Genomic DNA, 25,574 nt, shown 5'->3' on the forward strand with positions numbered 1-25,574 from the left:
TCACAAGCTTGAGTGCGCAAAACGAGTTTTTCCTGCTGTAATTGTACACTTGTGGAAACGCAATACACAAGCTCAAACCGAGTCAAAAATTGAGTGGGTCTCTAGTTCCCAGAAGTTAAAGATATTCAACGATACTTTGACAACTCTAGGAACATTTAATACATTTTCAGATGATGGTGACAGGCTACATGGGGCCACAATTTTATCAGGAGCAGTTCTGCCCTTTTGTTGAATGTTAAGTCAAGACATTTTATCAGGCTTCCCCAGTCCTAGTCCTCGAGGGGCAAAAGCTCGCAGCTTTAGAGGTTCCTGTCCAACAAAGCTACTATCAAGGACCAGGACTGGAAATATAATGTATATTATTGGAGAGCCGATAGCCCATACGCGCCCGTGCGAACCGTTGAAGTCGCAGGGAGGCCATCTCTCCTCCCATCCTAACAACTGGACAGCATGTGCTGCTTTGAAGACCCCGTTTTCCTTTTATCGCTCAGTTCCTTAGACCCCAATACTAATTATTTATAATTCTATAAATGCAAAATAAAGGATCATATTTAGAAAGTGCTTTTTTTGGACACTCAAAGACGCTCACACATTCACACTCTGGTAGTGGTAATCTACAGCTGTCTTGGGGTAGGCTGACGGTGTCAGATGTGATTGGGGTCACTTGCAGATGACGTCACGCTTCAGGATTGTCCGGAAATTGTCCGTTTACAATTACTCAAAAATCACTTATGGACTTAAAAAAGTTTTCCAATTTCGATATTTTAAATTAAAATTCCAAGTCTTGGTCTATCGGCTCTCCAGTAATATACACAGATCAGTGTTCCGCACTTGTTCCCTTCGCACAACAATGAGCACCTCTGCCACCCAATGCAGCAGAGGTGCAATTACATTCCAGTCAAAAAATTGAAACACACACTCTTTCACACCGCGACTTCATTAATCCCAGACTCAAATCTTATTTTTTTTTCATTTTTGTCAGGAGCAGCTTCCCGACATGGATGTATAGCCATTGTCCTTTAGAATTCAGTTCTTTAAATACACAAACCAGGCCCAGTAGAATAGTCATGAGTTACAAAAGTTAAGATTTATTTTTTATTGACAAACTGGAATGTAAAATGTTATATAAAACATTCACTCTATATTCTTCTTCCTGCCTCGTTTAGCAGCAACATCTTTTGGTTCAGTTTCTTTGTCAGAAATTTTGGCAGCTTTACCCTTTGCCCCCTTAGGCTTCACTTTTGTCTCAGAATCGTCAGCTTCCTTGGACTTTGCTTTTGTCGTCTTCTTGGAGTTCGCAGCTTCCTTGGTCTTTTCTTTTGTCTTCTCTGCATCTGCAGCTTCTATGGGCTTCGCTTTTGTCTTCTTGGCGTTCGCAGCTTCCTTGGTCATTGCTTTTGTCTTCTCTGCATCCGCAGCGTCCTTGGACTTTGCTTTTGTCGTCTTCTCGGCATCCGCAGTTTCCTTGGACTTCGCTTTGCTCTTCACATTTGCTTTAGCGTCAACTTTCTCATTGGCAGCTTTTTTAGCTTTGGGCTTCTTCGCTGGTGCTACCTTGGAGGGGGGAGCCACGTCCTCTTCATCCTTCTTGGATTTACTGGGACCCTTAAAAAGGGGCAGAAAACTAGCTACATTAAACAGTCAGGAACAACAACAAAAGTTTCATTTACCTTGACTACACCTTCCTCAGAGGAAGGCAGCAGTCGACGCCAAAACTAGTCAAGGCAAAAACATTTTTATCGCTTTAAAAAGAAAAACAGACTAGTCTATATAGATCAGAAGACAAGATTATTTTTTTTAACCAGTCAGGAATAAGCCTATTTGGTCAAAACTCTTATAGAAGATTAACTCAATTATATTGTACATTCAGCCAAAACAATGGCAAATCACTGGCATGAAAATGAGCATAGGATAGAATTTTGGCCACAAGATGGGGCTAGAGTATTCAGATTTAACAAAATGAGTTAAACTGGAATGGAAGGAAGAAAAAAAAGAAAAAAAGAAAAAGTGTCCACTCCCAGCAAAATATAAATGTAAACATGTATAACAGCCCTTCTCACCTTTTTCTTTGGTGATTTTAGTTCATCTGCAGCTGCTCTCTTTATGCCACCTAAAAATAAAAGTTTCTCTTAAAAACAACTTTGTAACAGTTTCAATATAATTATTATGTTGGACTATTACCAGCTTTCGTCTCGGGTGCTTCCTTTGCCGCCGTTTCCACATTCGGCTCCACATTCTCTGCTTTTGCTTTGGACTCTTTACGCTTTGGTGCAAGCTTTACACACACAAAAAATAAAAACCCACTTGTCTTAATGTCGTCGACGACTACTGCGATGAAACCAGGCGGGGTTGAATCCAAGTTTATATATGGCAGCAATGAGAAATTTAACAATTTGCCACTAGGTGGCAGAAAATACACCAAATCTGCGCATCCATTCAACATAGTTTTGTGCTCGATTCTTATAAACCCGTCATTTCAGTATTTCTACTTATTGTGACATTTGTTACACGGTGTGCAATAATTTCGACTGTAAAATGTGTGCCTTGGCGCAATAAAAACTTGAAACAAACACCGTGACTTTACCCGAAATCTGCCCAGGATGCTCGTGGTGACTGGTGAGTTGGCAGGTCGAACCAAAGTGCCGTTCTCCAGGCCTTTATTGAGGGCTCTGCCGACGAAGTACTTGAGACGGATGTTGTCCACGGAGGGGTACTTTCGCTTTATGAAGTTCTGGATGGCCTGTTTGGTCACCCCCTTCCTGGAGTCCAGCACTTTGAGCGCCTCGACCACCATGACGCTCGTGGTCGGGTGCATGGAAATTCGACGCAAAGTCACGACACCTAAAGGCGAGAAAACGATAGCATTAGCATCAAACCTCCACGAATGTGAAACCTGACGAACGACAGATATTTGTTTTCCTTGCTTTTACCGGACTTTCTCTTCACTTTTGAGGCGAGTAAAGCTTTACTGGCGGCGGGCATTTCATTTAAAGCTACTGTTGGCTTTTTAGGAGGCATCTATTTTCTTTTTAATTAAAAACCAAAGAAGGTGCAAAGTGTAGCCTTACATAAAGTCACACTTGCTGCTAAAGCTGAGCGTCTCTGACTTTATTGTGTAAAAGGCAGTAGGTAGTCATTAAGCACCTGCTGCAAACAATTTCACCTTGCGCTGGAAGATGAATTCTCGCGAGATTTGTGAGTTCACGAAGCCCGAGAACTTCCTTGAGTGAATGCTTGTACACCACTAGAAGACGAAAAATAAAAACCAAATGTAATATAAAATTTAAAAAACGAGTGATAGAAATTAAATAATACATAAATATGACTATATTAATCCAATCTGGTTTGAACAAGTTTCCACACTTTTTTTATTATTTTTTATTTTTTTGAAACTGTAGACTATCACTGATGGACTTTGCTGCAAAAAAAGATGGTGGCCCAGTAACAACGACCAATTAGCGATAGAACATTTTTTGGGGGGGCATATTACTGTAATTAATAGTGTGATTTTAAACTGAATGAGCATTAAAAAAAAAAAAAAAAAAAAAAAAAAATCGCAAACATTCTACACACTTTGTAAAAATAACGGACCAAAAGTATCAATTTGCAATATATATATATATATATATATAAATTCTAAATTGCGACGTATCAATTTGCAAAAAAATTTTCCCCTAAATTGGTACATAGATTTTGACCTGACGCCAGCGATACAGTACTATTTATATTAAGAAAAAAGAAAAAAAAGAAATCCTAACTGGTATTTACCAAGTTTGCCCAATTTGTTTTTGTAATTAAATTTAGAAATTTTTAAAAATTATTATATACACCTGCAATAGAAATCAGATTTTAGAATTTATTTTAGGATTGTGTTGATACTTTTTGACAATATTGCTAAAGCAAGAAGCAATCAAACGTATAATTCAGTGCTTATATTAAATTGTATCCATACATATTTAATGTAAAAGAAACATTGATCATTTTATGCAGATTTAAAATCTGGATAAAACAAATGTGTTGACCAATCATTGTCATTTCTCAGTCAGTACAGACTCTTTGGAAACACAAAACATGAACATCGTGTATATGTCAAGGAAAAATATGTCTTTATTCATGATCGTTTCGATCAGACTTAAACATATTCATTGAACATTCTTTGGACACACTGTTTAAAACATGCATTAGTAGTATGTCTGACAATGACAAAATAAAGCAAGTTAAAGTGCTCTTATTACTCTTTAATATTTTACATGTACCACATGGATAAATCTAAAATATAGAGTATGATGAAAAATAGATATGATAGCAGTGTTTTAGCAATCTGTTGTCCAAACTACTTTCTGACCTGTCCTGCATTCTTTTTGATCTATAACGGAAGTTCTCACAGCAAACACAAATTGGTCCATTGCACAAATAACTTGAGTGGCATAATCTACAAAAATCTTGCAGTTTCTTTCCATGAATGGATGTTTATCGTGTGCGAGTTAGAATGTTGTTCTCACTAAAGCACTTCCTGCAGAAATGTGAAGAAAACATTTACGATTGGCCTTGTTTCCTACGTTTTTGTTTGTTTTATGCCTTTTGTTGTTAAGTCCTTTATTGGTTGCTGCAAACTTCTGCTGCCGATGGTCACCTGCTGACACTCGCTACTATTAATAATGGGAGCAAAGCGGCTGTAAGTGGACAGTAGAGACGCGAGGCCGAACCGCACTCCATGGCATTTTCCTGAGGAAGACATTAAACATATGACATCATCTTTATGAGGTATGATTTTATCTATTTTTCCCATTTAAAGTTGCGCCTTACTAATACCTCAGGGTGGAAAGGATGACATGATTCCGGCTTCTTTCTGTCCTTCTGAAACTTCAGCCTGTCGCACTTGAGGGATTCGTTATGTTCCAAGTGGTCAAGGTTACTAGCAATTGCTAACAATTCATCACATTGAAATTGACATCACAATTTTCAAATGGCAATTTGGGATGAAGAATCTGATTTGTAAAGGATATACATGATCTCAATGGGATCCATGGTGACTGGCGGAGCATTGCTGCAGTCACACTTGTTGCCCACGACAACCATGAAGAGATTGCTGCTGGGAATCTGCTGGATGACAAAGGATCTGCAGCCCCCAAATTGAGACGTGATATTATATACGCTGCATTCAATTGGAACAAACGGCAGAATTTGAGTGAAAATGAGTTTGTTACCTGACGCAGCCATCGCATTCAATGTTTCCGGTGGTCTCTTTAATGGTGCGCTCTGAGACGAAGGCGGGGTATTCTGTGTCACATGGCACCATGGTGGTCTTGCCTCGAGATCGCTGAGCTGTCATGTAGGACAAAGTACATTTTTCTGGGGTTCCCTCTACTGTACTTTATAGTCAAACAATGCTCAGTTTTGGCATTGGAAGAGCCTTATGATTGTATTGATGTTCATGAAATCAGCTATTGTTACCTTTCACTGAGAGATCGACATTCCACCAGCTGTACAGGTTAAACTCCAGCAGAAAACTGAAAAGACAAACACAACTGTACCATTTAGAGTTGAATATGACAAACAACATACATGATAACACTTCGTTCTGAACGTGTATGTTGGGTTATGAACGATGCATATGCTAAGCTACAGTAATCAAAAATTCAGCTTTTACATATATATATATATTTTTTTAAATCTTATTCAGCTATTGTATATTTGTGGTGCAATACATCTGAATATTAAGATTAATTATTAAAATTATTTGTTTGCATATTGAATTGGAGCTCATCTAATTGTACAAGGGTACCTAATGTTTTAGCCTTTCAATAGTAGTATTGTATAATCAATCCACTTATAGGAAAACCTGGCTCCACATTACAACTTTATATTGCGCCAGTGCTAATGGAGTTTTTTTATTTTTATTTTTTTTAAATTACATTACAGGGCTGCTTGTTTATGGAAAAAATAATAATCAAGATTATTTTAGCAATAATTGAAATAATGATTATTCAAACAATTATTTATTTTTTGGTACAAAACAAAATGTTTCAGCATTTAAAAATATTAAGAACAATAAAAAAAAAAAAATAGAAACACTAGAATTATTTAAGTTCCTTTTGGACCAAACAGAATTTATATTGAGATATATTTATAATAATAAAAATATATTTATTTATGTTGGCAAAAGTTGAAGTTGGAGTGCAGCATGTACAGTAGGACGATCATTTATTTTTTGGTACAAAACAAGAAATGTTTAAACGTAAAAAACAAAAAATATTAAGACAAATTAAATTCTTTGAAACATAATTATGCTCAAGTTCATTTTGGATGAAACAAAATTTATTAGTTATTTTAAAATAAAAAAGATGTAAATGCATAAAATTTAAACAAAAAAAATCAGTATTAATATATATATTTTTTTTTAAATAATGCTGGCGGCACGGTAGTCGAGTGGTTAGCACGTCAGCTTCCCAGTTCTGAGGTCTCCGGTTCGAGTCCAGGCTCGGACCTTCCTGGGTGGAGTTTGCATGTTCTCCCCGTGCCCGCGTGGGTCTTCTCCGGGTACTCCGGTCTCCTCCCACATTCCAAAGACATGCATGGCAGGTTAATTGGGCGCTCCGAATTGTCCCTAGGTGTGCGTGTGAGTGTGGATGGTTGTTCGTCTCTGTGTGCCCTGCGATTGGCTGGCAACCGGTCCAGGGTGTCCCCCGCCTACTGCCCAGAGCCAGCTGAGATAGGCGCCAGCAGCCCCCGCGACCCTTGTGAGGAATAAGCGGTCAGGAAAATGGATGGATGGATGGATACAATTATGCTGATTTTGTAATTGTGGAATGTAATAATTGAAATTGTAATTGAATTTTGATGAACTCCACAGCCCTAATAGATCATATATTTAATTCTTACATTACAAGTTCGGTCAGCAGCCACTTGACAACAGTCAAAGGCTGCAAGACAGAAACAACAATAACGTAAATTGTAATGAAGGCGTTTACTCCTCAACAAGTACTGCTTCCTCTTCCGTACTGCACTTACATCAGACAACGTGCGTGCACTGTCGCTGCTCCCAGCGTACTCCCTGCAGACGGCCTGGTAGTCATAAAGTGTGATCCTGCAGCAATAAACATGCCAACCGTATTTTAATTCACTGTATCAAACGTGCGGTCTGTAATATTAGTTGAGTGAGACCTTTTGAACGAGCCCATTTGGAGAAGTTTGTTCATGACGGCACCTTCCACCTCGCCGAAGAAGAGCCCTGTCTGGGAGAACAGTTTCAGTCATCAACAAACACCCACATAAAGTCACTTTAAAGTCCACACATAAGGAAGTTGAACCAAGTTGAGTACAATCAAAACTATAAACAAAAAATATGCCTCAAAAGCCAAACAAACCTTGAAACAATAACGTGACAGCAAACAAAACAACAAAAAAAACCATTTGATTCTACCTGCGACAGCTCTTCCGTGACAAGAATGAAGCCATTGTTGTCAATGAGGTAGCAGTTGATGTCCTGTCAAAGAGACTCCTTCAGCAAAAGGCGTCATAAATCTCAGAATGTGGTGATTCTTCTTACCTCGCTATCGCAGCTGATGCTGCATTTTCCATCCAGAGCTGTACACTGAGTACATGAGAGAGAGTTACAGGTACAGTGATACACAAGAAATGATCTGATTTAGTTTCTTATTGTATTGATAAAGTCACAGCAAGAACAATTATCTTCCACTAGATGGCAGAACGTTCAATTAATCTCACTTTATTGTCATTCATGCAACAGAATAAGTCACTATCAGCTTTGTGTTGAACTAAACCGGCACAGACTAAGTTAATGTGTGAGTAAATTGAGACATCATTATTATTTCAGCATATATTTTTTGTGACATTCGTCAGTTATCTGTGACTTTAATAAAAGCTGCTGTAGTTTGTTCACATACCTGTCTACAGGCGGTCCAAAACTTCCTCTGAAAGAACTCAAGCTTCATTTGAAGCCCCACAGCTGAATGCAAAATTATATATATATATAAAAAGTCAACTTGTGTCACACCCATCCAAAAATTATAATAGCTCATCTCATGTTAATAATGACACGGGAGATTAACATTACCTGCAACAATTGGTGATTTTCTGTCATCAAGGAGCTGAATTGCTGTGCTTGCCAAAACAACACTTTTATTCTCCAAAGCTAGGAACGAGGTGAAGGAGAATAAATCAATATTACTGGAGTAAATTACATCAATTCAGTTATCAAGTTTTTATTCTCCACGCTAGATGGCGCCATTTAGCCGGATGAGTTTGGCCATTCTGAAACAACTGATTGAACAAAGCAGGTTGTGGGGAACAAACTCGATGGTGTCTAGATATGTACATTTAATTTTGAGTATGTACCTGTAGATACAACTCAACTCAACTCGATTTTATTTATTAAGCACTTTAAAACCAGCATTGCTTTATACAAAGTGTTTTACATGAAACAGAAATCGGTCATGCAGTAAAGAATAAGGTAAGTAAAACTAGACGAAGTGCAATTTCTGGAGAAATTATGTGGGAATGCTGACAGCTGAATGCTCCATACAAGTATGTAGGATCTACGTTCAACTTCTTCCACATTTTTTTCATACTAGCTGTAGATTTTTTTTTTTTTTTTTTTTGTCCAGGATTTTCAAAATAAACTTGACAAGTGGTTAGCACTTCTGCCTTAGAGGTTCTTGGTTTGAATCTCAGCTGCTGCCTTCTGGAGTCACGTTAGCAATATTCTCCCAGTGTTTTTCCTTCTTCCACTCACATCACAAAAATATGCATTTTAGGTTAATTGAATAATTTAAATTGCTGATAGGTTGAATCTGAGAGTGAATATTTGTCTATATCACCAGGGATGAGCAACTGGTGGCTCGTGGGCCGCATGTGGTCTCCGACAACACTGAATGGTCCCTTGTTTAAAGGGATACTTGACTCATTGAGCCATTTTCAGCAGTAAAAAGTGAATATTTTGTCTCTAATTAATGTGGCAACTTCATTATATTTCATGTACAATTAGTACCTTCAAAAAGTAATTTTTCCACTTGCTGTCGACTGATGATGACATCACCTGTGCTGAGGAATTAGCTAATGACCAATCACACCTCAGTTTACTGACCAACATCAGAAAATAGGTGAGCCATGATTGGCCGTTACCTACTTCCTCAGCACAGGTGATGTCATCATCAGTCGACAGTAAGTAGAAAAATTACTTTTTAAAGGTATTAATTGTTCATGAAAAATAATGACGTTATCAAATTCATTCTGGACAACATATTCAATGAGTCAAGTATCCCTTTAATATTTATTAAATAAGTAAATAAGTGAGTGAGTAAGTAAGTAAGTAAGTAAATAAATAAATTGAAAAACTTTTTTCCAACAAACTCAAATTCTTTTTTTTGGGAAAAGGTTAATAACCAACACAGCTTTTTTTCACGACAAACTGGGGTCAAATATGGAAATTAATACCAGAAAAAAAAACAACAACAAACAAAACATAATTATAAAAAAAACATTGAGGAAAAAAAGCTGCAAATATGTAAATTTGCAAATGCTGAAGTGCGATTATGCGTCAATTGCCCTATAGTTTAACATGAGTAGGCCTGATATTTTTTTGCGGATTTGTAATTATATGCAGGACAAACCTAACGTAACGTAATATTGAAATTTTGAGTGAGTTGATTTTTGTGGGGGAAAAAAATGCACAAAATAAATTCAGCAGTTTTGTGCCATCCTTGGTGTTTTTTGTTGTTTGCTTCAAACATGTTGTTGTGATAAAATATTGTCTCTTTTCTACATGTATTGAAAAATGTTGGTGGAGCTTCTTTGTGTTTGTGTGGCGCCTACCTGTGCTGAAGGGGATGGAGTAAACAAATGTGCCTGGGACCTGCTCTGCTGCTCTCTTGTACCACAGAGGGAAGTGATCTGCATTAAACACGCCCTCCTTGTCCTCCGCTGTCAGGAAGTCTCTGAGGACGCACACGCAACCCACCGAGACGGCGATGAGCGCAGGATGACATTTATCAACACCAATCGGCGCCTTGCCTCACGCTGCAAACGGCGACAAGTGCAGTGACACTCACTGATTGGAGAGCTGATCTGCCGCTACAAACAGGTTGGTTCTTGACAGGCCTGTGCGCGTGCCCAGGAAGGCGATCTCGACTCCTTTGTCGGAGTTCCTGAAGAAGAGGCACAGTGTCACATACTCACGTTTAATTCATCATATTAGCAGCTGATTACGCACAGATTACAGACTGCGCAGGGCATTAAATACAACCCACAAACTAATGAGGTCCAATTAAAGAGTTATATTGTCCTTGTAGATTGACATGGTTGGAGACATGCCGATTTACACAAGTTAGGTCAATAAGCATTATCTTTGAAAAGGCCAAATATTTAATACAGCTCTTGTTTTGAATATCACTAAACTGACCAGATTGATGACTGTATTTATAGTAGGGGTGTCAAAATTAGTGCGTCAATTTTGAGTCAACTTAAAGTTCCTTTTACGCCACAAATTTTTTTTAATGCATGATTAATGACCACCCTTTACTTGGAAAGCCTGTATTGAGGGAATTCCAGTTGCAACACAGCAGATGAATCCGCGTCCAAATTTAGCAGTAATAAATTGAATAATAATGCAAGACTGGGGTCAAGTTGTATTTTACATTTAAAAAAAAAAAAAGTGCAGAATTTCACAAGTTACTACATGTTAAAGATGACAGCTCTTAATATGAAAAGAAAAATGCACTGAGCTGTCACTAACGTCTTAAAAATTCAATGATGCCATCTAGTGGCAGAAAAATACCTCAACACAAATCAATATCACTCGTTTTTTTGCTGTATAGTACATCTTTTTAATTTTAACTTAATTTTGTGAATTATGAATTTACTGTATGAATCACCTAAAGATGGAACCATATTTCTATTAGTTTAACATTTTTTTTCCCCACTTTTATGCTAAGATTATGAAAACTGAGAAAAAAACATTTTATTATACATTTTATTACACATTTAGAACAGATATAAAATTTGAGATTAATCGTGAGTCAACCATGGAAGTCATGATTAATTACAATTAAGAATTTGAATCGCCTGACCCCTAATTTATTGTGATTTAATGTGAAGGATTTTATTATTATTATTTATTTATTTATTTTTTACAGTTTTCATAGTACAGCAGAATACTAGACGATGTAAAAGAGTTTATAGAGTTAAAAAAAGCTAAAGGTTAAAAAAGCTAAATGCATGTTTTTTGTTTTTTTTGTGTTATCCCCCTGGTTGTATTCACTTAATAAAATGAAAAATATCAATAAAAATATTTGACCCAAAAAAAAACAAAAAAAAACGCTATCGTATGAATGGCAACATATGTTGTACTAAGACCTGTATGTACCTTACAGCCCTCATGGTGCTGACACAGATGTGCACGTTCACATTTCCCACAATGCCTCAGGCAAAAAATATCCCTCCAAATGAGCACAGATGCAGCAACCTGGTCACAATCTGGATGGTCTAACACCCCCCCATCAGTCTGTATATTTCTGCCTGGACAAAAGAATTCTTACTCTGACTTGTTGAGAGCCAGTCCAGTCCAGTAGGCATCGAGCGGAGCAGTGACAACAGCATCAAATAGAACTTCCTTGATCAGCTCTCGGTCACCTGCAAAAACAGTTCGGTATATTGTAATTTGTTAAGCTTAAACACCTCCCACACTGATCATCTTTTCATAACCATATTCAAGTCTGTTTCTTACACTTGAGGTTGGGCCTGCGACCCGTCATGAAGAGCTTGATCGCTTGAATCTGAGTCAGGTGACGGTGCTCGTGCTCCTCCTCGGTGTTGCAGTACGTCCTTCGGTCCAAAACGGAGACATGTTGTTACATCACTGCCCTCAACATACCTCGCGAACAAAAGAGGCCTGCCTAACCTACATAACGCATGGATGCCCGCTTTCCAAAACCATGCATTACATTACCATTCATCTGCCAGGGCGACATCTGGCTGTTCCAGATCACGGAGCCCTGAAAAACAAAAGTCAGTCACGCTTCAGCTGTCTCGGCCCTGCTTAACTTCAACAATAAAAATTAATAACGCTCGGTTTTAATTGACAGTCAAACATGATTGAACTGCATGCTTGCTGTTGTGGTGAATCGTTTGCACTGCAACATTATGGGAGTTTGTGCTAATAATTTGCGTTTCTCATGTAGCTAATAAAGCAACCAAAACATGACCATGATGCATTGCATTTCTATAACACTCTAAAATATAAACGAAATAGTTAACGAAGTGTTGTTATCTGGTCAAGTAAGAAATTCTTGAGCCTTTTCACTAGCGATAGACCGATTATTGGCGGCAATATTCAGCCTTTTGACAAATATCGGCACCTGCATTTTTTTAAAAATTCTGATTACCAATAATAAATCCATGTAAAACTTCAAGGAAGTATTTATTTAAATTTTCATTTAACTTTACAAGAAATGCTACTGACCCTGGGAACCTGCTGCACCTTTTGTTTTTTGTTTGAAATTAAAACGGAGATGAGTGAAAATTTAAAGAGATACTTGACTCATTGAAACGTTTTCAGCAGTGAAAAGTGAATATTTTGTGCAGAATTAATTTGCTAACTTCATTATTTTTCATGTACAATTAATACCTTAAAAAGTAATTTTTCTACTTGCTGTCGACTGATGATGACATCATCAGGAAGTAGATAACGGCCAATCATGGCTCACCTGTTTTCTGGGGTTGGTCAGTAAGTTGAGCCATGATTGGGCGTGACCTACTTCCTCAGCACAGGTGATGTCATCATTAGTTGACAGCAAGTAGAAAAATTACTTTTTAAAAGTATTAATTGTACATAAAAAATAATGAAGTTACCACATTAATTATCGACAAAATATTAACTTTTTACTGCTGAAAATGGCTCAATGAGCCAAGTGTCCCTTTCACCTTATAGATAATTTGAAATTTTGGAAAATTTTCTTTACTGTAGCAAATAATAGGGAGCACGTTATTAGTTTCATTTTAATTTAACATTTTAAGACATACTGATGACGCTGGGAGCTCCCTGAACTTTTTGTTTGAATTAAAAAACAAAGACATTTATTGAATAAGACGTAAAAAAAAATTGTAAATATTTTGTACCTTTTTCAACAGACACGTTTCCTCTGAAGAAAAACTTGCCATGGCCTCTTGAGAGTGCTACTCCAACACTGCCGGGGGGGAAAAAAAAAAAATGTATCCAACAATATCAACCGGGTGACAGAGCACAAATGAAGTCATTCGAGAATAAAATAAAACCCCTTCCCCACCTGAATGGTGTCCCTTTGATATCAGTGTAGTAATAGTCATTGTGCATCTTTAACACACGCCTCTGGAAACACAAAAACAGGTTGCGATTCATTTAAGACGAGCTTTCATCTGATAACGGTGGCATGACTCATAATTTCATCTGCTTGCTCACCCCTCTATCCACAGTCTTCTTCACCTCCATGGAGAAGGTCCCCGTCCTCCTGTTCACCATGGCGTTGCGGAGCTGAAAGATAAAAGCACACGAGGTGGCGCACTGAGAAACCTTTTGTGATGTAATCACTGCGATCGTTTGCTGCCCTCCGTAAATCAAAGGCTTCCCGTACAATGTCGTCTTTGTCCTCCCACTCCACCTCCGAGAGATCCACGCTGCTGTAGTTGGGCTTCCTCCTCTTCTGACCCTCCTGATACTGCACAGAGGAACACCACAAACAAAATGAATAATCACTTTCTCTATATTGTATAGAGTTGTAGCATTATTGTGAAAAGATGAACTGATAATACACATGATAAAACGTCTACGTACGAAACCCAAACACCGCCTTTGCGCTGGATAATTATTGAGCACATCATCTGTGAAATTAACACTGTCAGGTAAATGAAAAATAATTAATACGACTGATAGGGAATTCACGGATAAATAACTCTACGTGAATGCGTTAAATGGCGCGCGTCAAATCCGGTTACTGAACATCATCAGTCAGTACACAAGAAACAACCAGTCAATGACAACAATCACGGCACAGTTTGGTAGCCACAAAGAGACGAGAAGAAGAGCAGAGACGAACACACGCACACAAACACACAAGTTGCACAGAGAGGAGTAGCACTAACACTGGCACACACAGATCCACTAGCAAAGCCATAGCTCCTGAGGGCCCCATTGGCCATCGGGCGAGCGGCTGTGGTCTCTGCCAGTGAGTGTTAAAAGTTACCTCTGGAAACCTCAGGCCAGCCAAGCCCTATGAGTGGCCTTTATCCCTGCATGCATACATCAAAGGAAAAGGTGGGGATTACAGATCATAACATGCTCATTTCGCCTCCGGGCCACATTACACATTTGTCTCTGTGTACCCTCGCCAATGGAGGCTATACAAAAAACAACCAAACAAAAAACAAGAGGGTCAAGTCAGGCAAACTTGCGACGTGGTTTTGGAAACAACCTTACCAAAGGCCTGAGGTCGGGATGCGTCAGGATGTAGCCATTGTTTGTGATGGCAAACACATACCCGTGGATCCCCAACTAAAGATGAGACAACGAAAATCATTCATAATTTCATCCATTTGTTTGTACCTCAAGTAGAAGTTTGTACCATATGTTTGGGAATCAGCTTCATCAGCTCCTGCAGAGGGATGTCTGTTCCAACCACCCCCAACAGAATACCCTGATTCTTCTGCTTGAGAGCACCCAACACACGCATGTTTAGACAACAGCAAAAAGAAACAGATGCATAAATTACAGTCGCTCACCGTCTCATTCTTAGTACTGAAGACAGGCATGGCCACTGTGGTCATCAGACTTGGGCCCGCTTTGTCATTTAACTGGGAAAAAAAAGAACTTCTTCTCAGTCAAACTAAAAAAATCAGTAAATCAAAAATGACAAAATGTAGGCATATGCAGGAGGTCATGTGACTCCATGTGCTCTATTTTCATGAACAGGTGCATGTATGAATTATAGTTAGTTTTTTGAACGTAAAATAGTTTGTTAGTTTTCGTTGTTTTTTTAAAAAAGCATCTTCTTTTTTTATTTTATTTAGTTAACGAAATGTTTTTTTTAATTTTAGTCTTAGTTATTTTGTTACTTTTCGTTAACCAATATAACCTCGGTGACATCCTTATGTGTCAATGACCCATTTATGGGAAACGTGCTTGTTATGTTCACCCCAAAGTTTAAACTTTGGCAGAGGGCTGCACCGAGTGCCAGTCTAGTTGTATTTTTTTCACCCTGTAAAGTACACCACTTAAAATTTTATAGAGGCTCTCCAGAGTGCCATAGTAGCCACGGAGCCCACAAATAAGCAGACAATACTGGCTATGAGGGGAACACATAAAATCTCACTGCACCGAGGCAAAGAAAATAGATTTCACTTTATTCCCGGTGCAAGCTGTTTAATTGCGGACTTTAAGAGACGTTAGGAGACGAATCACCGCGTTCCTCTTTTCAGACAAGAGGAACAGGAGGCCAACTCCGACAGGATGAAGGCTGACAAAAAAAATAATAAAAATTACATCCACCAAGTCAGCCTGCTTCTGAGCTGTGAGCGTGTGTGGTTGGTGCTTATTTGTGCATGTGCATTGGCATGAAGCAAACGAGCTGTACATTGCGGCATGTACCAGCTTATGTGACAAAAATGAGGAATGGTGGGCCAGAAGATTCATCACTACACTCACTGGAAGTGGAAACTGGGATGCTTTGGTCAATACACACACACATGCACGCATACGCGACTCTCCTCCAATGTCAGTTTTATTATGGGCTTTAGCAGATAAAATGCAATGGTCCACAGAATGATGAATGGTCTGTCCAAGGCAGAGATAAAGGAGCATACGCATTCCACTTTCCCAACCCCTACCTGTGCGTGTGTATGCTCAAATACAGTATGTGTAAGTACAGTAAACACTCAGCTCAGAAACTTTCAATGAAACATCAAAGAATGGATGTTCAAAAAGTCTGCTAAACAAAAAAGCTATTCAACCTCAAAAGTCATTTTGTATAATTTCTCTTTATCATGGCTGTTCCAGGTTTAATTCGATGCCCCTTTTTTCCTTACTCTTCTAGTAATCTGTAGAAGTAAACTGCTAAATAAATGACGCATGAACACTTCATTTGGCTGCATCTGACGATAAGAACAATTGCATATGTTTACCTTGTGTGCCTGGGAAAGCTGTTGAGAGAGAAAGAACAACAGATAGCGTGTTTAATGAATTGAAGTTTGCACATTTTACACTGCCTGCGAATTGTGCATCGGGAGGGAAATCCGCACAATTAATGAAGCTCGTAATGAGGAATTACTCCAGCGACATAACAATAGAACGAATGACAAACACATGCACAATTACAGTTACCGACCGGTATCTAATCTAAAGTAGAAAATGAGAGGTAAACATTTCAGCATGTGTACTTTTACGCCACTGTAAGCTACAACAATAATAATACATTATTATATTTCTGACAGTCAATCAAAACTGAAATGAATTATTTTAGGACCGACTTTCCCCCATGAGGATTGAGACATTTTAGTATACAAAAAAAAAAAAAGTACATTGTTTTGGCCAGGCGTATTTAATGTGTGGACTCATGGCTCAGTCTTTTGAGTAAACTTTACTCAATTTCTTTAAGTGTTTTATAGCTTTTCAATTTAGGTACTGTTTATCCAAAGTGTGTGATTTAAAATGTACCAAATTAAAGTGGCTGCAAATTGTTACATTTTATATATTGGGTAGAGTCTATATAGTTATTTTTTATACTGAGGTGAACGGGGAGACAGTCGTGAATGTAATTAACTCAATAAAGCTAAACGTATCATATTAAATACATTTTGAGCCCTCTATTTCATGAGTATAATATTTTTTTCCATTAACACCCTGATGTATATAATCTGACACATGCATTGCACGGATAATCCATTAGAGGGCAGTATCACCCAGCTGATGGCTTTTCCAAGAGGCATGTATACTTATTAATAGTGGGAAATGCTCTTTCTGATTTTTGGAAATACTAATATGTTTGATATGTATATTTATTATGACATTTTTGACAGTTATAAATGTACAAATTTAAAGCACTTTGACCAGATGTATCAAATAACACAAATCAATAGTCATATGTGGAAGTTGATTTTCAAAAAACAAAATAATCAAAAGGACAAATAAATACTCTATTTACAAAAAAATAAATCAGAATTTTCTCTCATATTTAAAGGAATAAGCGTTATACATAGGAAAGCCCATGTAATGTTTTAAATAAATTGAATACAGTATTTTACAGGATTTTATTGTCTTATATGGCACACAGAGGCAAACAAAGAACTTAAGAGGCACACTTACTGCACTGTCCACGTAAGCCTCGGTCCACACAGTGTCATGTTCATGGTCAATAACTTTGGGTCGGCTCATGACATGCAGGTACCTCATCACGTTCTCTTGAACGTCAGCTAATGTGGAAATCTGACTGAAATATCCTGAAACAAAAAACGCACAAAAAAAGACACAAATGAAGTAAAAATGTGCACAGTGAGGAGGCAGCTACGGCTTTTGTTCTTCCCTCCCCCCTTTTGCAATCAGTTTTTTTTTTTTTGACAGTGACTTTGGTGACCAGAGGGTGTCGACACGTGGGAACCATCAGCGTTGAGCAGTCAGGAGGGAGACACTCTGACAGGAAGAGGGATTAGAGCAGATTGACCTCTGACCCCCCCAAGTGCCACTTCATTTCCTCTTGGCAGAACGAGTCGGAGCGCACACACATTTTATGGTGAAAACTTGCAGTTACCCACACATTCTATACTGAACTCCTCCATCTCCTCCAACTTTGTGTTTATCAAAAAATCAAACCTTTGTTGGCGCACGCCATCCATTTCAGGTTATCGGCAAACGCAGACTCCCGTCCAATCAGGTAGGGGAATATACGCACCTAGGCACAAAAAAAAACGCTTTAACGCTAAGTTTTAAAGATGAACTGATTAAGACGATGTGCCCTGCGATTGGATGACAACCAGTTCAGGGTTTACCCTGCCTACTACCCATAGCCAGCTGAGATAGGCTCCAGCACCCCCCGCGACCCTCGTAAGGAGCAAGCGGTTTGGAAAATGGATGGATGGATGATTAAGATGATGCAAAAAAGTGCTGTAATTTTTAATTTATACCAGAATATGAAAGACTTAAGGCATCCTATTCTCATCTTTATTACAGACAGTAATCTGATCTTTTTTTTTTTTAAATGACAATGTAATTTCTTTCATTTAGCCCCGTAATGCAACTCAAATCATTTTTTTGTTCTCAGGCACTGAGCATGAGGGCACGTTCCACTGTCCTTTTAAAGCACACTGTGTGACATTGCCAATACATGCATGGCTCATTGGTCCCAGATGCTTTGCTAAGCATAAAGCTTATAGAAAACCGAATGGTCACCGAATAAAAGCCCTTAGGCTGCGTGAAGGGGGGGGGGGGGGGGGGGGCTACCCTGACTCACACATATGCTTGACAAGAATGAAGAAAATGCCTTCGAGCTGCTGTTTTTATTGCTCTGTGAATCGCAGAGCAAACAATTTCATTTCATTAAACCCAATGCGGAATTCGGGTAGATGTATTATTGGGGGGCGGCGACCAGAGCTTTATAAAATGAGCTGCACTGCCCTTGAAAGCAGTTAATTTCCCATATTTTAGTCCTCAAGGGAATAACACTGCTCTCTCATGCACCGGCATGTTGAAAAACATCATATTGATTTGGATTTCACTTGAGAGCTATGAATGAAATTGGCGTGAACACCAATTCCCCAGAGGTCAAAAGTTGATCTCCAGTTGGCATGGCGTATCAAATGCACACTCATATTTGTTGGTAGAAATAGGCCGAGCAAGAACAAATGTGTAAAAAAAATTATTTTTAAATGTTTGTGACGGGTTTCACCTTTCTTTCTGGCCAATTGTACTTCTCAAAAACATCATCATACATTTCAGTTGCCCCGTCTGTCACGAGCATGATGGCCTGGTTGCACACGCTCCCGTGGCCGGTCTGATTGAACTGCAGTAAAACAGAAACAAATCAAATCAGTGTTGTTAGTTATACATTCAAACAAACAGAGCCGGCCAACACCGCACTGTAAATGTTGTTGAGGCGGCAGCTGCGGAGGCCATCAGTCAATAAAATACAGCTAACGTGCTCGTTAATAGTCCTGAGGAGTGCGCGGCGGCTCTTAATTCGGAATTCTGTGAAAGATGCACTGCAGTAATTAAGTAGCTTATTGACCTGTAACTGCGGAGAGGCCACACAAGCTGAGCGCCCAAGAAATTACACTGCTATGCATTCGTACGTTATGCCAAATGCAATCACTGCATTGTGCTAAAAAGAATAAACAACACTAGCACATGACCTTCTCGTTAGGGAAGACGTCGGGCTGCGGAAACGTTTTAAAATGTGACTTAAATTGAAGTCGTTTTTAGTTTAGCATTTTTTTTATTTTTTTTTTAACAATGTACAGTACATGCAGTGTACTTTACTATTACAAAAGGGCAGTAAGAATTTGTAAATATAAATATTCATAACAGTGTGATCAGTTATTGGTGCAATCAATAACATGACAGTTACGGAATTGCTGTTCATCAATCCTTAAATCTACTTGCGAGAGGTCAATTTGTTTACGTTGCCAACAGCAATGCATTCTACAACGCTAATTTAACATCTCTCTCTGCAGCAGTGCAGAGCTACAATAAAGATAATAATATACGGATTGTGAAACATAGTTCTAACCGAACTGATCAGAATTAGCAGTAATAAAATTGTACTTTTTTTCCTCAATTGATTAGCCTAAGTGTTGTTGAGAAGTGAGGTCATCATTGGATAGTAAACAATTTCTTTGTTGTTGAGTTGAGCATAGTCAGTTATAAAAATATTCAACAGTTGCAGCCTCATTTACAACTACCAAACACAAATTTCCTTCCTTTTTGTGCTATGTTCATTAATATTATCTCACTCATCTGGAGTCTGATGCAGTTTCGCGGACCTGGGCCATCTAGAAGGGCGGGACAATACCCGGTGGGCCTCTATTTATTTAGCTATTTATTATAAAATGTTTTATCCCTTTTAACTCATTCGCTCCCAGCTATTTTTACAGAAGCAATCCCCTTCGCTCTCGGCTGTTTTACTGCATTTTGACTGATTTTTCAAGGCCCACACAATATTGTGTTATATTGCTATAAAAACATGGAACCCATCAAAAGAAAGATTAAAGTCTCTTCTTTCATCAGGAAAAAAAAAAGTATATTTCTATCAGTTTCCATTTTGCAGCGATTAGCATTAGAATATAGCTAATTTCATTAATTTTCACAAATCGATTTAAAATTGTGAGTAATTGAGCTTTTTTTCAACATGGCCCTGGTTATCTCCTTTGCTCTGCTGCCACTTGCTGGCCGTTTGTGTAATAACTATCATTTCTGCAACTGTTCTTTGTAATACGTAAATAAAAGTACGTATAAATACGTCTTTGGGACACTTAAAACATAAAAAAAACAACTGTATTTATACGTTATTGGGAGCAAATGAGTTAATGTACATTTGCTTATTGATTTCTTTTAGTTATTTTTTTGTGCCCATTTTATGTTCACATACTTGTCAAATAGTAGTGCTAGCGCTTGTGCACTTGTGGGAGTATCTTTAGATTTTTCGCCCTCTTTCTTTCCACATCATGGCACCAAAGAAGAAAGCTACGTCTTCTATCAATGTTGGTTCAGCCAAAAGAAAAGCAATTACCAAGGAAACGAAGCTAGACATCATAAAAAGATCACAGAAAGGAGAGACACCGACGAACATTGAACATATTTTTGATTTTTTATGCAAATTATTTTGATGTAAATATTGAGTTTAATGGAGAAATTCAACTTAAGTCGAAATTTGGGTTACATCGCTAGCGTAGGAACGGAACTCCGGCGTAACCCGAAAGACTTCCGGTATGAATGCATCTATTTTACATTGATACACGAACTATAAAATTGTGTATGTTCATTAAGACGTGAACTTTAGTGGGCCGGTCTGAGCCCTGAAACTCCAGGTCTGAAAATGAGTCCCACTCCAGCCTTGGTCTGATGTCTCTACTAGAGCGTCAAGACTGAGCAGTGCAGCATTTGTGTGCTGCCCACCTGATTATCATATTCATTGCACAACTCTAATTAATCTGACAATTGGCGGTAAAGACCGCACTGCCTCAGCCTCGCCGGCACTCGCCTGAAAGCGGCGAGATAAAAAGCATGTGGCGTGGCTCCTGCCCTTATCTGCTTTGTCTTCCAATCAGGCTCGATACGAATCGTTGCCATTAATTACAGCCATTAATCACATTTCACAACAGATGTGGGTGCGCTTGGGGATAGCACAAACTTTGTCTGAAGCACTCGTACGCTAGCACGGAATTAACAATTTGTTGCTCATTGATGTAAAGAGGCTGACTGTGTTAGAACTCACATCACTGAGGATTGTGAACGCTTCAGTCAACGCCTGCCCCAGAAGTCCAATCCCTTTGGCAAACAGCTTGTCCAGATGCTCACGGAAATGCTGGCAGAAAACAATAACGCAAACGGTTGAAAACATCTTTCAATTATTATATAATCGTGATTTTGACCGGAACTCACATCTTTATTGGTTCTGTCAGCCCGCACCAGAGTGCTATTCAAACATGGCTCCACATAATGAATGTTCTGGTTGTACTGGAAACACATAAACACATTCATGAGCCACATAAAAAAAAATAAAACAAAAATACAATATTGTATGTATGTGGCATCACTTACTGCAATAATGTTAAAGAAGTCATCATCTCCGAGTGTGTCTAAAATTGAGGAGACCGTTTGTCTGGCGATGGTCAGTCTCAATCCTTTCATGCTTCCACTGACATCCACGAGAATTACAACATCTTTGGGTGACGTTGCCGCCTGGATATACCTGTGATGTGGCCAATACAGTAGTGTTTATATATATGTTTATATATATATATATATATATATATATATATATATATATATATATATATATATATATATATATATATATATATATATATATATATATATATATTAGGGGTGTGAATTGCCTCGTACCTGACGATTCGATTCGTATCACGATTCACAGGTCACGATTCGATTCGATACCGATTAATCCCGATACGAATGGTCACGATTCGATACCGATTAATCCCGATACGAATTTATAAGTCGATTGTTGCGATTTTTTTCCATTCAAATTTAGAAAATACTATCAGTAAATTTGTACATGTACACTGTAAGATTTGTATGAATATATTTATCTAAAACTTGAGGCTTATAACCGTGAGCCACTGTACACAAACAGTTTGCAATCTGTTTCACATTTGAACAGCATTAAAATAAAAATATTAAGGCTTAATGTGCCGTTCATATAACATTCTTCCATGCTCAAGGTGTGAATCCTAAAAAAAAATAAATAATAAAAAAAAAAAAAAAAAAAAAAAAAAAAAAATCGATTCTGCCGATTATTGAATCGATTCGAGAATCGCGCGATGTAGTATCGCGATATATCGCCGAATCGATTTTTTTAACACCCCTAATATATATATATATATATATATATATATATATATATATATATATATATATATATATATACACATATACACACATACATATACACATACATATATATATATATATATATATATATATATATATATATATATATATATATATATTTAATCTGACATTTAGCAAATGGTTGGAATTAATGGTAAAACAAACAATGTGAAAACGTACCATTTCCGGTTCCTGCAGTCAAAACCGATCACCCCATTTTCATCTGGATGCCACTTCACCCCTACAGAAAAAAAAAATCAATCGTTTTGATTATACTAGGGATGATACCAGTACAAGTACTCAACTCTTGAGTAGTCACCGATAAAATGTCCTGATGCCACTAGCAATTTTGATATTTTTGAGGTATTCGCCGCCATAGTGAGTACCTGGTATCGGTTCATTCCCATCCCTACTTTTGATACACAAGATTTCAAGAAGAAGAAAAGTCTTATTTTATCTGCCCCATTTCTCCCCAGAGTTTGATTACAAAATAATGTATTTTAAAAACAGCATAAACAAACAAACAAACAATTAAAATTGTGTGGCAGCTGGTCCTACAGTTACATGACTTTTGTTCTCAATTTACATATCGGTTGCTGACATTCCACAACAACAACAAAAAACACAATGACATAATCAAACTTAATTAACCTCGTTCATATTTTCTAACAAGCTGGACTTAGTTATACTTTTAAATGTGCTGTTTGAATTGGCTTCTTTAACTTCTTTATTTAAATTGTTCCATTGTCTGATTCCTTTTACGGAAACACAATGCTCCATCAGTTTGGCCCTTTTAAGTATAACATATTGAAAATACAAATACAGTAAGTTCCTCTATGAGACATTCAGATCCACTGTCCGGATGACATTATTCCTTTGTCTGTATTGTTGTGATCCAACACTGTTGTGAACCAACTACACGTTTCACATCATTGAGGTCTGATAACTTTGGATCTGGCATCCCCACCGCCTCTCGGTGCGCCTGCAGACCCTGAATGGCAAATGATAATTAATTACACTCAGTATGCGCGCAGCCTCTCTGATGGTCTGTAAAATTACAACATTAGCCAAATTACCCTTTTAGCCATTTGATGTCATTTATTCTGATGCTTCTCTTGCACTGAAAGCCTGATGGCTCCCTTGAGACCCTCCCACACCAACCAAAACACACACGCACACCCCCACTCACCAGGGTACTGCCTGAAGAAACCCTTTGCGCTACCAAAGTACTGCCAGATGAGAGTGGCATCTCTTTCAAAATTGTCCACAAAGACTTTGTTCAGGGCTTCGGACCAGTAGACCCCGTTCATTATGTCTGGATCTGATGGGACGAAGTGAGAAAAAGACTCATGTAAATGAAATGGTAACAAAACTAATCATCCTGCTCACAAGTGCGCGCTTGACCTTTGTCCTTTATTAACCCCCCTCGAGGACACACAATGCCTTTGACTAAATCATGGCCTCCCCTCCTCCTGTGGACAAGCTGGCAGCAGCCTCCCTTTGTGCGGCGAACACAAGACGTATGAGGAGTCCATTACATTCCAAACAAAAGCCGCTCAGGAGTTACGCTTCTCTTTATGCCCCGACTTGGTATTGATCCCCCTGTCGTCAGCATGAGATAGCCTCAGCCATTTTTCACATTAACCACTTATTTCCTCCGCTTTATTTCATCAGCTCAAGGTAAGAACGCCCCCCAGCTTGCTTTGGGCTCACCTTTGTTGTACATGTTGGTGGGCACCTGCACGACGCTGAGGCTGAGGTTGACAGAGAGATTGTTGAAGTGGTCATTGGGCTCCAGGACGAACTCCCCTCCCAGCTCCACGTTGTTGCCCTCGTTGTCCACTTCGTTGATCAGCACAGCGTTGAAGTACTCGTACTGAAGCGTTTAGAAAAACAAAACAAAACAAAACAATTTTTACTCAAAACTATGACAGCACAGCCTCATTACACTTCATCATATCATTTTCACCTCAAGGTTATTCTAGTTAACTAAAACGAACGAAAAAACTAAAACTAAAATTAAAAAGACAATTTCGTTAATGAAACTAGATGAAGTGCAATTTCTGGAGAAATTCCGTGGGAATGCTGAAAGCTGAATGCTAATAGCTGAATGCTAAGATTTGAGTGCATGTGGAATGCTTATGAAGCTAATTGTGAGATAAATTATGCAATGATAACCTCCTGGTTACTAGACAATGCTTTTTACCACCGAGCAGTATCAGACATGTGGTAATGATGATAAGTTATATGTTGGAAGTGGGCGTGGAAAGTGATACTTTGATAAAGTTCAATGTCTGTCCCATTGAAAATGAATGGGGAAAAGTTGATATTTAACGTTAAATTGTGCGAATACTGTAAGTAATGTGGACTCAGACGATATGTATATACCCCGGGGGGCGTGAATTTTTTAAGCTAGTTGAAATTTGAACAATGTAAATTGGAAGTATTATGTGGGAGTTGTTAGGCGGCAAAAAAAGTGTGGAGAATAAAAATCACAATAACATATGCTTCAGCATTCCCACAATAAAATAAAAATGCTTTTAAAAAAATTGTAAAATAACTGAAACTATAATTATAGCAAAAATGTTCTTTGTTTTAGTCTTTGGCAATTAATTTAATGCATGACCCTTTGCGGATGATTTTAAATGTGATTTTAAGTAGATTTATTTTTTTTATATTAACTCAACTCAACTCAACTTTATTTATAGAGCGCTTTCAAACAGAAGTGACGTCGTCTAGCAGCAGCCAATAGAAAAGCACCTTCAGATGACGTCGCTCCCGTGGTGCTTTTTTTAAATATTGCGCACAAGTAATGCACATTTCTTTAAAAAAATTAAAACTAATACCTAAACTAACTAAAACTAAGTATTTATTAAATAACTAAAACTAATACAAACTAACAAAACACCTTGAAAATTAATTAAAACTATATTTGAAAAACAAAACTCACAACGAAATAAAAGCCAAC

General features: G+C 38.1%; 2 protein-coding genes across 4 annotated transcripts in view; both read right to left on the bottom strand.

The window, feature by feature from the left end:
- Positions 1-1,068: 1,068 nt before the first annotated feature.
- h1m (linker histone H1M) lies at positions 1,069-3,173 on the bottom strand. The gene is made up of 5 exons (XM_077530929.1): positions 2,931-3,173; positions 2,585-2,841; positions 2,182-2,275; positions 2,052-2,110; positions 1,069-1,605 (listed from the first exon to the last, which is right to left on the bottom strand). Exons 1-5 carry the CDS (start codon positions 3,016-3,018, stop codon positions 1,135-1,137), a joined length of 969 nt encoding a protein of 322 aa, XP_077387055.1. The 5' UTR covers positions 3,019-3,173; the 3' UTR covers positions 1,069-1,134.
- A 912-nt stretch (positions 3,174-4,085) lies between these two features.
- cacna2d3 (calcium channel, voltage dependent, alpha2/delta subunit 3) overlaps positions 4,086-25,574 on the bottom strand; it is a 38,757-nt gene continuing 17,268 nt past the window's right edge. For 2 of the 3 annotated variants that reach the window (XM_077529950.1, XM_077529951.1), the window contains 34 exons: positions 24,320-24,482; positions 23,796-23,927; positions 22,787-22,847; positions 21,794-21,944; positions 21,635-21,709; positions 21,468-21,557; positions 18,924-19,037; positions 17,852-17,930; positions 17,348-17,481; positions 16,168-16,185; positions 14,770-14,841; positions 14,613-14,693; positions 14,468-14,542; positions 13,626-13,709; positions 13,454-13,525; positions 13,302-13,363; positions 13,135-13,202; positions 11,966-12,011; positions 11,744-11,841; positions 11,556-11,649; positions 10,071-10,166; positions 9,835-9,956; positions 8,078-8,155; positions 7,908-7,969; positions 7,550-7,594; positions 7,424-7,486; positions 7,165-7,235; positions 7,012-7,087; positions 6,883-6,923; positions 5,455-5,510; positions 5,208-5,325; positions 5,002-5,119; positions 4,813-4,890; positions 4,086-4,725 (listed from right to left, as the gene is read on the bottom strand). In XM_077529950.1, coding sequence (XP_077386076.1) covers positions 4,630-4,725; positions 4,813-4,890; positions 5,002-5,119; positions 5,208-5,325; positions 5,455-5,510; positions 6,883-6,923; positions 7,012-7,087; positions 7,165-7,235; positions 7,424-7,486; positions 7,550-7,594; positions 7,908-7,969; positions 8,078-8,155; positions 9,835-9,956; positions 10,071-10,166; positions 11,556-11,649; positions 11,744-11,841; positions 11,966-12,011; positions 13,135-13,202; positions 13,302-13,363; positions 13,454-13,525; positions 13,626-13,709; positions 14,468-14,542; positions 14,613-14,693; positions 14,770-14,841; positions 16,168-16,185; positions 17,348-17,481; positions 17,852-17,930; positions 18,924-19,037; positions 21,468-21,557; positions 21,635-21,709; positions 21,794-21,944; positions 22,787-22,847; positions 23,796-23,927; positions 24,320-24,482 — 2,889 coding nt within the window. In that variant the 3' untranslated portion in view covers positions 4,086-4,629. Of the gene's footprint in view, positions 4,726-4,812; positions 4,891-5,001; positions 5,120-5,207; positions 5,326-5,454; positions 5,511-6,882; positions 6,924-7,011; positions 7,088-7,164; positions 7,236-7,423; positions 7,487-7,549; positions 7,595-7,907; positions 7,970-8,077; positions 8,156-9,834; positions 9,957-10,070; positions 10,167-11,555; positions 11,650-11,743; positions 11,842-11,965; positions 12,012-13,134; positions 13,203-13,301; positions 13,364-13,453; positions 13,526-13,625; positions 13,710-14,467; positions 14,543-14,612; positions 14,694-14,769; positions 14,842-16,167; positions 16,186-17,347; positions 17,482-17,851; positions 17,931-18,923; positions 19,038-21,467; positions 21,558-21,634; positions 21,710-21,793; positions 21,945-22,786; positions 22,848-23,795; positions 23,928-24,319; positions 24,483-25,574 lie in introns of those variants that run through there. The other variant, XM_077529952.1, reaches the window with a different exon arrangement.

The sequence above is a fragment of the Festucalex cinctus genome, chromosome 8 (assembly GCF_051991245.1).
Source record: "Festucalex cinctus isolate MCC-2025b chromosome 8, RoL_Fcin_1.0, whole genome shotgun sequence".
NCBI lineage: Eukaryota > Metazoa > Chordata > Actinopteri > Syngnathiformes > Syngnathidae > Festucalex > Festucalex cinctus.